This window comes from Xiphophorus maculatus, chromosome 10 (genome assembly GCF_002775205.1).
Source record: "Xiphophorus maculatus strain JP 163 A chromosome 10, X_maculatus-5.0-male, whole genome shotgun sequence".
Lineage (NCBI taxonomy): Eukaryota > Metazoa > Chordata > Actinopteri > Cyprinodontiformes > Poeciliidae > Xiphophorus > Xiphophorus maculatus.
In genome coordinates this window covers 10,121,250-10,134,560 of record NC_036452.1, presented here as the reverse complement: position 1 = coordinate 10,134,560, position 13,311 = coordinate 10,121,250, and the positions used below count along the sequence as shown (strand labels likewise).

General features: G+C 36.2%; 1 protein-coding gene across 1 annotated transcript in view; it reads right to left on the bottom strand.

Annotated features, from left to right (window-relative positions):
• Nucleotides 1-6,056: 6,056 nt before the first annotated feature.
• Nucleotides 6,057-13,311, bottom strand: part of LOC102227481 (melanopsin-A-like) — a 29,198-nt gene continuing 21,943 nt past the window's right edge. Inside the window, exons 10-11 of the mRNA XM_023340451.1 lie at nt 9,896-9,967; nt 6,057-8,128 (exon numbers count right to left, since the gene is read on the bottom strand). Of these exons, the coding sequence (XP_023196219.1) occupies nt 7,928-8,128; nt 9,896-9,967 (273 nt within the window). The 3' untranslated portion in view covers nt 6,057-7,927. The remainder of the gene's footprint in view (nt 8,129-9,895; nt 9,968-13,311) is intronic.

Below are 13,311 nucleotides of genomic sequence, written 5' to 3'. Positions count from 1 at the left end.
TCAGACTACGAAAACAACAGAGACACAATCAAAACTGTCAGATGATTTATTACCTGCGATAATAACTCAGAAATAGTCCAAATCAGGATATATTTTTATTTCTTTCCTACTTACGGAAAGTTTCTGTTTATATCATAGGTTTGTGGTGCCTTTCTATTCTAAAGAAAGATATAAAACTTCAGATATTTCACAAAAAGATACTAACATTCATGGTAAAACCTCACATAACCTTATATTAAAGCAGAAAGTACGGCGCCCACCGTAAGAAAGGCTTACAGTGTTCAATTATGCTGCATAACTGACCAGTACAGTATTGCGAGGTAATGCAAAAGTATTGCGAGGGAACGCTAAAGAAAAAAAATTCCCCATGTCCCCTAGGCGGCTCCGTACCAGCCAGCCCCTACGAGTCTTTTTCTGTGGCGCACGAGTGCTAAGCATTACGGTAAGCACGTTTTACGGCTTATTTTCAAAATAAGAGCCTACTTCCGGGGCTTTTTTCCCCCCCACGTCTAACCAAAAGCAAATATATTGTATAATCTTTAATGATACACAATAATGCTTTCTTTTTCAGAATTTAAATTCCAATCACATGTGATTACCTGGAGCTGTTCCTCAAAATGTTTCATCCATGTAAAACAGGTATGTTCGAAATTAAAAAAACCCTTCAAAGATATTACTCTAATCAATTTCACCACTAGACGTATAAGGTCTGGAATTTCAAAATGGAAGCTCCACTTATAAAGTCAATATTGTCATTTTTGAGGGGGAAATATCTGAATACATTCAATACTTACATCTTATGGGATTAAAAATATATCTTTATGTTAGATAGGTAAAAGGACGAGTTAGAGGAATGTGTTTATTTTGATATTCGAATACTGTAATAAATACTTAATCGCCCTTCAAATCTAGTAAACTACAACTGTTTTTCTTTTTTTTAATTATTATTATTATTTATTTTTTTTTATTTTTTTTTTGCTGCCGAAAGGAACTCGTCTCACAAATTTCTTGGCTCTTCTTGGTAATTTAATCTGTATTTCAGCACAGAAAGAATGTAAAAATGCTAAATAAAATGGAAAAACATATATTTGACAAAGTTTTTATAAACTACATTGTTTAAAATGCAGTCTTAAACACATATATTTATTACAGTGTGTTTCATCATTACAGTGTGATGATATTATGGTGTTTCAGCATCTGAATAATTTATGTAACTAAATAAGCACAAGAAAATTGTAACTAAGCAAATGCCCTTCAAGATGTGTTTTGAAGAACATAAACATAGTTTTGATGACAATACTGGAAACCTTTACGATTCACTGATTATTGAAACCATCGCTACAACACAGGAAACTGTGGATGAAAAAGGAAAGAATAGACCACCTGAGAGGAAGAGGAAGAAGAAGCAACAGCTACCACTGCAGGTCTGTGTGGAGCTACGCGGTCCTATTGATCAAAATATTTCAGTTGAAATCACCAAAATGCAAGACGTCTTACTGATCACCATAACAGAAAACATCCCTAAAACACAGGAGGAACAATCTATTCAGGAGACCTCACAAGAAGATTTCCCTCTAACATCGGTTTGTAAGATTTCATCCACTGAAAATGTGGATGAAAAACGTGATAGTAGTCTTCTGAAAAAACAAGAAGATCTGGCAGACTCCTTAGAAAAGGAGGCTCGTACCAGGAAAACTGTCTTCTCTACTCAACTGGTTACGGAAAATGAATCCATGTCTAAAACACCGGAGACAGAGGATGAGCAGGCGGAGAAAGAGCCATTGACATGTGAGGACATGAACAAAACACTACAGTCTCTAACTGTGTCTGAACCAGAACACATCCAGGTAGAGAATGTCCCTGGTGTCTCTCAAGAACAAACCCAAATAAAAGTTTAAGAGGAGAATGTCCCCAATGTCTCTCAAGAACAAACCGGAGAAAATGTTCAAGTGGACAATGTCGATGAGGAACAAACCCGAGGAAATGTTGAAGAACAGAATGTCTCTGGTGTCTCTCACAACCAAAACCACAAAAATGTGAAGTTAGAGAACATCCTTGAGGTCCCTGACCACCAAACCTCCGAAGCTGAAGGCTACAAAACTCAAAGTCACAACACTCAAATCCCCATCCCTTTGCTTCTCCCTTGTCCAAAAGAGCCAGAAACGTTACTTAAACTGATTGTTGACCTTCAACAGTATTTAAATTATCTTCTTCAAGAACTGTGGTAAACTACTGCATTGCTACCTGAGGGAACTGAAAGGAGAACTTTCTTGGAAAATAATCATGAGTGCTGTTTGACACAGCTACACCTCTATGAAAAGATGCGACTGCTTGAAGACTCAGAAGAAATAGCAAATTTGCCAAAGTCCCCAGAACCTCAAACAAAGACAGAAAAGTGTGAAGCCAGATCTGAGGGACATAATACAGTACAGAAAAATCTGATGAAACTGCAAAATGAGATGCACAAAAACAACCTTCAGCTAAATGCTAAACTCAAGTGCCAGGAAAACATGCTGAAGAAAATGATCTCACAAGGAGAAAACGAGAACAAAATGGTCTCTGTTATACACAGACAGAACTTCCAGAGACCTCAAAGTTGAGAAAAGTTAATCGCCAATTTGTTTCAGCAAAGGAAATCAGGCGCCAATCAAAAGCAGTCCATCCAGCGATTGTCACAAAACCCAAGATGGACGCACTGGAAACCAGGCGGCAGTCAAAACCTGAACAAAACCAGGACAACATCTCTGACGAAAGATTTTATTTTAGCAGAAAAGGCTTTGGACTAAACTGTTACTCGTGTTAGCCACGTTAGCACCAAGTACAGCTAGTCAATCAACCGTCGCTGTGTTCAAGGAAGCGAGAAATAAATATCAAGCCTGGAAACTTGATATCGTAACGGACGGAATGTTATGTTTCTAACGTCTTTGCTCGTCTTGGTTGCCCCGGTAACAGGTGTGCTTAAACTACAAAGAGAGCGAGAGAGAGTAAAACGGTAGGAGTGATTTTGAGTTGATCACCTGTTCGGGTTATTTTACCTTTGTTTCCCTTTGCTGTGGCGCATTACAGCCGCTGTAGTTTCTAAACGTTGGACTAATTACCCCGTTCGTTTGTGAGTATATGTCATTCACAACAAACATCAAATAGAACAAAGTTATTTGATAAAATTTTAACAAACAAATGGCTTCTACCGCAATAATTATGTGAAATTAAATTAATTATATCCTGTTGAGAAAAAGGATTAATTTTACTGCTTAAATACAGTTAATCTACAACATTTGTAACAGTTATGTTTAATACTCTTATTTGGAACAGTTTTCTGTTGAGCATGGGGAAGCAGGGCCTTTTCCTCCCCCATTGACACAACAGAGCAATAAATTTGCATTCCAATGGGAGTGGGGACGACGGAGATGTCTGTGAAATCTCATCTTAGGACGTTTGGCGCCTGGGATCTTCCGTATCAGGCAGCGATGGGCACGAAGTGGTCTGCCCTTTTGCTTAGATAAAAAACAGACACCTTTGCTATAAATCAGGAAGTCCCAACTTTCTTTGGGGGCCTGAGGGAGTTCTAATTGGTCGAAGAGCAGAACGCCTTCTTTGCATATATTAAATAGGGAAACACCCTTTTGGTTTATAGTTTCAGGTCATCACCGGAGAGTTGAGAGTTTTTTCATCTTTTCTCCACGTGGGCGCCTTTGTCTGTCTCTGTGTTCGTCTGTCTTCCCCTTGTGTGTCTTTATTTTGATGAGAAAAATGCATGTCTCTGTTCCTCTGCAGCTTTGTTGTTCATTGCTTTGTATGAGATTAAACTCTGTGATCTGTGACGTCAACACGCTTTGTTGTTGTTTCGTTTTAGCCGCACGCGGTCGCTGCACGTCGCTGCACGGAGAGCGTCACTCGCCAAGGACTCGAGGAGAAAAGAGGAAAAGAGCCAAACGTTTTGTTCAAAGCTAGCATTGAATGATCCTCTTCTTTTTTAATAATCCCAACTTCAGAAGATTTGCCTTTACCTTTACAGAGCTCTTTGGTTCCTCCTATCAGTCTGTAGCTTCTCATATTGACGTCATCAAACCAAAGTTCAGATCTACCTTAACTGACTGACACCTGCTGGCCTCAGGTTTGCAACCAGCTTGTGACTGAGAAACCAGTAACCTCCTCCCAGTGACAGAGTCTCACTGAGGAAGAAACTGCATTAGGTTTTCTATCACTTTATTATTTCTGCTATAACTGATGTATATTTGCATATAAAATAAGTCAACAGAGTTTGTTATATTCGTGTTTGATAATGACCAGGCGTGTTGTATTACTCAGACACTTTTATTAAAGTCTCTTTTTATGCGTCTGCTCACACAGGTTTCTCACAGGTGTGTCAAGACTTTCTCTCTCTGTTGTCCTATTCTTTACATTTATGCATTCACATGAACTCATGATCGCCACCTAGTGGACATAAGTATACTTCATTCAATCATCACAGAGTTTAATTTACAATTTTTATGTCTTCGTGTCATGAGGTAGATCTCAGCCGGCTGGTGAGAGAAAAAGTAGATCTTGGTCTCAAGAAGTTTGGGTACCCCTGATGTAGAGGGTGTGTGGATCTGCCGTTTTCCTCATCGAGCGAAAGCATTTTGCTGTGACGTGCACAATGTCGGAGGCATCGATTGGCTCAAACACCTTGATCTCATCCAAAAAAGATGACATGAACTTGTTAGTCCATTGTAGTAGCTGATATATTGTGAAAATCCGGTAGAAATGATGCACTAATAGAGTCATGTTTACATAGAAACAACGCCCCGCGAGGCGGAGCTTGGTAAGGTCCATTTAGCAGACTTTAATCAGTGCTGTTCCTCTGTTATTGATCATTTCATACACTAACAGTGGTTAAGGACATAAAATGCTGACTACAAAAAAAAATCCCCACAACGTTTTTGCGCCCCCTCTAGTGCAGCGCCCCTATGCGTTGCATAGCCACTTTTTGCGCCACTGTTTACGATGGAGTGCTGCGACCAAAATTACAATAATAGAGTCTAAAGTTGTAATATTATGAGAACTTTGACACATAAAAGCACTGCTACAACTGCAGTAAAATGAGGAATGTTAAACATTTTTGGTATTAATTTTACAAGCAGTAAAATAATCTATTAATTAATCAGCATTAGATTATTACATTATTCTGGTAATATCACTTTATTTTTGCATTATTAACAATTTATTCTGGTTATATTATGATTTTATTCTTATTATTTCAACTTATCCTTGTAATTTAATTTCTCTTTTCTTAGCCTGACCTCAATTCTCCGCCGCAGAGATTGCAACAAGCGCCTTCTAAAATTTTATGCATTACATTGTCTGAAATGAAAAGACAAAAAGTTGTGCAGGTAGCCAAAGAAGATAAGAATAACTTTTGACCAGATGCAACATGACTGCATGTAGCATGTTTTTTCTTCTACCAGAGCAAAGCTAAAGGACAAAGATCCAAAACTTCTCTTCAGTGCTTCAACTCTGCTAATTTTGGACCAAAAAACTAAAGAAACAACGTTTACAGATTCAAATATGAGACAAATTAATAAAAAAACTTCCAGAAACTCCTGCCAATTAACTCTTCCTGGTCAGTTTTGTAACTCCAGACATTAAAAGGACAGGAAGTAAATGCGCCAGAGTCAAGATGGGACAGAAATGCTCAAAATGGCTCCATCATTTCATGGCGTAAAGGAAAGTTTCTAAGACACGTCAAACTCAACACATTTCCTGCTCTAAAACTAACAGTGGCCGTTCTGAGAGTGGTTATCCTCAGCATCAACAAAAGACATGCAAACATAAAACCAACAGAGCACTTACTGTGACCTCCCCTTTCTGATGCTGCCCTGGGTAACCGCCCAAATGGCTCATGTCAGAAAGCACCGCTGCTTTCCATAAAGTTATATAATATGAAAACGTCCATGAAGACTCCAACAACACTTCAGTTTGGCTTCATTTTCTTTTTATAAAAAAATAAATAGAAACACAAACATTTTATACAAAGACAACAAAATTACAGAAATCATCACTTCAATAAAGCAGAATTTAAATTCACCACATCTAAAATACTAATACCTAATCTGACAATAATTTACCAGTAATGCTCATAATATATGCTTTTTTTTTTTTATTACAGATTTACTGATAAAATGCTAAAAAAAAAAACAAAGCAACAAGTGGGATTAAATTTTGATCATTGTTTTACCACAGCGTCAATATAATATCTGATTTTATCGTCAGGTATCAAGAAAACAATTACAGTACAATCATAGTCAAAGACGCAGCAGTCACAGTAATCTGCAATGTACATTAGTGGAGATAAAAAGCTTTGAAATGTTGAACCTAAACTGAATTATGAAAAGAAAGAAAACTCGGTAACTCTTTATTTTAAGGGGTTTGCATAAAAGGATTACATAATTTTTTTTATTTTTTATGGAAATACGGCATATTTTTATGTTAATATTTAAGTACATAGCTAGAAAAGTCATATAAAGTACAGGTCATGAACTGTGTGCAAAACTTATGTTAGGATTTCAGATTTTTATTTACCAAATTATGTTTCCTACCAAAGAAACTCTACAAAAACAAACGTTTAACAGCCACTCAGTTTATATGCAGAAAAAATAAATCTGAAAAAAAAAAAAAAACTAGTAGAGAAATACATCACTCGTTAAATAACTCCATGTTTAAATAACATTTTTTACGATCCTTGACACAGTGATTTTAAGGCTATTTTGTTCCTTTCTGCTTTGAGGTAAATCATCTTTAATGAAAATGATATGAAAACCACCTTCCTGCAAACGAGGCATGGGCCAGTGTGCGTATGATGATGCACAAAAATACCATAATTTAATAATCGGAACTAAGAAAAACAATAAAACAAAGATACATATTATAAATTAGATGCTTTGAGTTAAAAATAGGAATGCAAGTACTCTTATAAAATCACAGAATGACGCAGCAAAATTCAATAAATTAGTTCTGAGGAGGGTTTTCTGTCAGATTGGAAATAACCTTTAAGCAGATATTGAACATACTTTTCTTTAAGCCCATATTTCTGTATTAAATTTATTTTTATTGGCCTGATGTAACATTCAAATCTTCATTAACTGTAACAGAAATAAAAGCTTAAAACCTCAATCTGTAGATAATTAATCTATATCTAGAATAATTATATATTCACTTAGTGAACTGAGGGATTTAAAACATTTTAATTTTAAAATTATTCTAATTTATTAAATATTCCTGTACATTTTCCATTATATAATTATAGCTACTTCTTGTAAATGAGTCTTTACTATCACTTTGCTTAAAATCGACTTGACTAGACTTTAATTTGTGTTCTTTTCTGAAGTTTTTATAACAAATTAGACACCTTTAAGGTAAAAACTGTCCAAGCAGGTGATGGTAATCTTTTTGTTTCACTTCTATGCTAAGACGAGTGACTAATTCCTGTTACCTTGAATTTGGATGTGGATTTGATGTCACACCCGAGGTAACGGCGTTCTAGTTAGAAGTGGGGAATTCAACATGGCGACGCCCATAAACCTTGTTTGCAGCGCCTCTTAAAAACATGACTTTAATACTGAAGGTTGCAGCAACAGCTGGGCGAGAAAGCGGCTCAGGCTTTCTAGAAAACAAACAAAGAAACCCCAAGACGATCCTTGGTGTCTCTTTAAAGAGTTTCAACAGCAAGACGGCGAGTTTAGTGACTTTAAAAAACCGCGGCATTGATTTGTTAAGACCGGCCCATGCCCACAGCTCAAACACACATCACCTAAATTTTCTGGGAATTCAGGCTCACATATTTCCATTGCATGCAAAGGGAACCGTAATGATCAGACAGCATGCTGGTACAGGTCACTCCTCAGAAGGGAGACACGGTGACACAGTACTAGACTTTACTGCAAGATGTTCACGGTAACGCCGTCGTCTCCAGTCTGGCGATGTCGAGCAGCTCCTTACTAACCGGAGTGACGGTTTTGGCAACTTTGAGGCTGCCGTGGAAACCGGGAGGACTGTGCAGGATGGACGGGGTGGATATGGAGGTGACGATGATGGACGACGGGTTCTTGGCCACCGTCTTTGGTCCGGGCTCCCTCCTCATGCTATCCTGCTGTGGAGGAAGAGAGAAGGTAAACTTAGCTCGATAAATGAGAGGAGGTGATTGAACCGCAAAAAATCTTACCAAGTATATTTAGTTTAGTTTCTAATGCAAATATCTTGGTACATTTGAAATAAGACAAACTTACAAGTAATTTTTAGCAAGAAATGGAGGCTTGTTTTAAATAAATAATTTGTTAATACTGAAGGAAAAGTTCTAGTTTCATTGGCAGAAAAATTGACTTATAACCAGGGGAAAATGTCTTACGTGAAATAATCTGCCAATGAAACTATAACTATTTCATCAATATTAAGGAATTATTTACTTAAAACAAGCTCCCATATTTTGCTGAAAAGTTACTTGTAAGTTAGTTTTGCCTCATTTCAAGTGTGCTAAGATATTTGCACTAGAAATTAGGAAAAAAAGTACTTTGTAAGATTTTGTGTTTATGCAGTGAGGTGAAGGAATAAGATGTATAGGTGCAGAAATGGTTGAATTCTGCAAATTTACACCTTTTGTATGATTCGATTGACACTTCAGATCAAAAACCCTCAAAGGACAGAAAACCAGGTCGCAATTTACACATTTTATACATCTGAAGAAAAGTTTAACATGTAATTAATTCACTTAAACTAATAATGAAACATTATTTGTAACATAAATTCCTAAGTGTTAGATTAGCACAAATCTTAGAAAGTATTTTTGTCTAGTTTCTGGTGGAAATATCTTAGTATACTTGAAATAAGAAAACTAAATTACAAGTAACTTTTCAGCAAGATATAGAGACTTGTTTTAAGAGAATAATTCCTTAATAATGTAAAGTACTAGTTCCACTTTTCATCAATATAAAGGATTTATTGACTTAAAATAATCACATATTTCTTGCTGAAAGTTACTTGTAAGTTAGTTTTGTCTTATTTCAAGATATTTGCACCAGAAACTGGACCAAAAATACTTCATGTTTTTGCAGCGCAGGGTTTTAATGCACTGAAAAATGATCCAACTATCCGTATCAATTTTTTTTAATTTTATTGTTTCCAAACTGACGCAGATCTTAAACACAACCACTTCACACCTTTCCACTGATGGGAAGAGACTCTGCTGTGTCTGCTTGTAAAATTAAGAGGAACATGAACAGAAGTGGAAGGTGGCAACAGATGATTTTTTTTCCAGCAGTTGAAACATTTTAATATAAACAGCAGAAATTTAAGGACTGATTGGAATGAGATGAAAATAAAATAAAAAAGAGTTAGTCTTTCAAATGTTTTTGTTCTCATGAACCAAGTGCATGCAGTTAATTATTACAAATAATTTTAAAAAGTGTCAGAGTTATTCTTGTATAAATTAGTAATATCAATGAATTTTTAAAAGAAGAAATTTCATGCCTAAGCATTTTTTTGCATTTGCAAGAGCAAGCAGAACAGCATGTATTTACAGCTAATACAGCAATGTACTCTAAATTTTAACAGAGAAATTTAACTTCTTTACTAACAAACAACTGCATTACATAAATTAATATTGTCAAATAAAACATTTAATCTTCATTTTTAATGTGCTGTTATATGATAAAACAGAGCATGAATGAAATAATTTTACATGCAACCATGAAATGTAAAATATGAAATGAAAACACAGGAATTTCTCAGGACAGCGATAAAAACAAAAGTTAAACTATATCCGATGATCATCGTTATGTGAGCATAAAAACAGCAGACAACATGAATCTGTTGATGATTTAGTTATTTTAATGTCTGTAATGAACAATTAGTGGATTCTTACAGTAGCAGGCAGGTGGCTGGTCGGCTGCCGGCTGATCTCCAACATGCAGATGTCTTCAGGCTCTGTCGGAGTCTGAACAGCACGCAAATAAAAACAGTTTAGAAAACAAAAAGTCAGTCAACATTAATTAATAAAAAGAAATAGAGATATTTGTTATTGCTCTATAACTTGTAAAAAGAGATAGAAACTGTTTTGTCCCGATTCATCCTGTTTGAATTAAAGCTGATGTATGTAATGTTTATAAAAATGTTGTTGTTTCTTACATATTTTTGAGACACTCTGGCCAGCACTGCTCCCCCAAAAAAGACCTAAACATCTACAAGCTGTGTGACACTTCAATCTGTAATTGATTTTTGGCTGCATTTATTAGTGAATCCTGCGTATATATTCTCTCACATGCAGCAGGTACGTTTATATTCCTGTACAATAGGAACTCTAGCAACGTTTGTGCTGAAATAATTGAAACAAATTAAGTACAGTTTGCTTCAATTGTACAATTTGCCATGTATATTTCCCCCATATTTTACTTTATTCGTGTTATTTTCTGTAAAGAGAGAGCTACAAATGTCTGGAGAAGTGTGTCACTTATTATGCTGGAGAAGTACAAAATTTCTCTGCTGCGGATATTTACATTATCAGATGCCATCTCAAGAATGTCTCCCAACAGCAAGCTTTGGGTTTAATTGAAAAAAAAAAAGAAAACGATGTGAGGGTCATAAAATGTCATGGAATGTAGCAATATCACAAGTTTTGTCTGCAAATACAACTCTAGAGTGTTCGCCAAGGTAGGAGGAGGAGGAAAGAAACACAAAATGTTTTCATTTTTGTGTTTCTTTCCTGTCTGCCTTCAGAAAACACTTTGATATGTTGGAAACAGCACTCCCAGATGAACCGTGCAGCTCCTTTTGTTCAAAGAAAGGATAGTTGCCTGCCATTAAATATTCTGCTGATGAAGATAAATTGTTTACTGTGTTCATGTCATGATGCAAGAGAATCTGGGAGCATTTTTGTTTGTTTTGAACGAGGTCTTATCTTGCTTTTCTGTTTTTTATGTTGAGTAGTTTGGTTTATTTCCACCTCCTCTCAGATGTTTTGTTTGTTTACCTGCCAGAACAAGTTTAAACAACATTTACACTCGTAAGATTTGTTTTAATGCTTTTAAAAATAAATATGTATAAAAAACCCTCAGTTTTTTGGTGCTTAAATGTGGAATAGATACCCAAAGATAACTAAAAACAAATAATCAGAGGCCCATTTTCTAGATAACCATACTGATATTATATGATAGAAACCCCAACAGTGAGGAAATGTTTGTCAATTTCCACATATTTTTTTTTTGTTTTTTCTTGACTTTGTTTCCATTAGACCCAAAAAGCAACTGAAAGGAGAAGAAACACCGACTACAATATCTATGTTAGATTATTTGACCCAGATCTGCTTTAGCCGTGCTTAGCAGCTTCCTCTTTTGAAATTTGAAGTTGTTGACAATGTCGCCACCTACTGACAAACAAAACATACTGCAGCCTTCCTGAGTGGAATGTAAAAGGTAAAGGTGAAACCTTTTGTACAAAATGGAGGGAAAATGTCAATAATGTTACTGTCACTGTAGTTTGTTCCTTGTTGCCTGCTGGGCCCTTGGTTTGCTTCACATTGTCTTTTTTACTAAACTAATACAATGCTATTGCAGTTTTAGCTTTAATTTGAAAATTGGCACTTTTAGCTGCCATCTGAACTTTGCTACATCTGTGTTACAGCAGCAGGCTGAGGATCCTAAAAGCACAAAAATGGTATAAAGTAATGGCAACTTACATAAAAAAAGGCCGAGTGGAGAGAAACGGGAGACACAATAATGAAAACATTCATTCAAAAGGCAAACATTAACATAAATTTACACAAATTAGTTACATTTAGCTATCTGCAGGCCCTGTTGAGTCATGTACTTTAAACCTCCAGCTTAAAATATTTCCCTATTATGCAGTGATAATAAATTGTATTTATTTCCAAATAAATTTCTTAAAGGTTGGTGAGCAAATATTGGGCAGTGAATTCACAGGTTTTTCATGTTTCTGCTCTTTAATCACACTTACATTTTTAAGGTGATTACAAAATGAAAATATAAGACACAGATAACCTGAATACATACAAGGATCAGTTCTAGAATAGTTAATCATTTTATTTAGGGATAAAAGCTATCAAAACCAACAAGGCTCTGGGTTAATTGCCTTGTTAATTCATGAGTTGTTTAAGCCAAACCCAGGCCTGATTACTATCAGATTAACTAGGACCAGACATTTTTTACGCCTCTGTAAATACATGTTGTCATAAAAACCTTCGGCTGAATCTCAAAAACACAGAACAGATTTCTGCGACAGAATCCTCTCCTCACCTGGTGATCAAAACACCTCTGCTTTCTGTTTTCTCAGCAGCTGTAAGCGTCAGTGGACTCAGGTGTCTGCACTGACCCAAACAACCTTTTCTCACACTTCTGGTTCCCACTGAAGGTGTTAATCTGATTTGTAAACTGACCTGTTTAGGTTTGTTGTAGATATTCTACTGACGTCACTCCTAAGGCGACCTACTATGCTTCCTTGAACAGGTTAGGATAGATCTATGATCTATATAAAACATGTTCATGACATATTTTGCACAAAATTACTCTTAGATACTGAGATTTCAGTTTATTTTGAGTTCAAAATGAGACGTTTTACAGGCTCCTTTCACTTTAAATCCAAATAAGCTGCTGCTGGCCACGCCCACTTCAACGTTTGCACTCGCACGTGAAAACGGCTGCAAACAGAAGTTCATCTTTGAAAAGCAGAAGTGGAGCCTGCTGTGCAACAAACACGGACGCAGAAAGTGGTTTCTGGATGTTAAGTCAGCAATAAAACACTCGCATTTTCCAGCAGCCATTGTACGGCGCATACAGCGGTAAAACCAGCTGTCCAAACGTGCTGGGTTGCTAGGTGATGGGTGGAGCTCTGTTGGGGTTGCTAGGTAACGGGAAATTCCTGCTGATTTGCCACGTTACATTCGGAAAGTTTTTGAAACGGCTCCTTCTCCAGAAATAAAAAATTAAAAAGAAACAGCTGGGTGTTTTAGTTTTTTTCTAAGCGCCTGGGATGTTTTTAGAAGCAGCTGAGATCCAAATGGAAGTTCAAAAATGTGCAAAATGTGAATTTTTAATGTAAATCTAAAAAAAAAAAAATGTAGATGTAGAACTTTAGAGTTTGTGAAATGACAATCCGGATGTTGAATTCAAAGAAAACATTTATCCTTGTCATCTGCTGTGGAGATTAAAGAACTAGGATGAAACATGAGATCACATCATGCACACTGTGGATTAAAACTGAAAGTCCCAGATTACTGGATTAGCGCTCGGTCTCTCTGCAATGGACTCCTTGGTAAACCTGACCTGA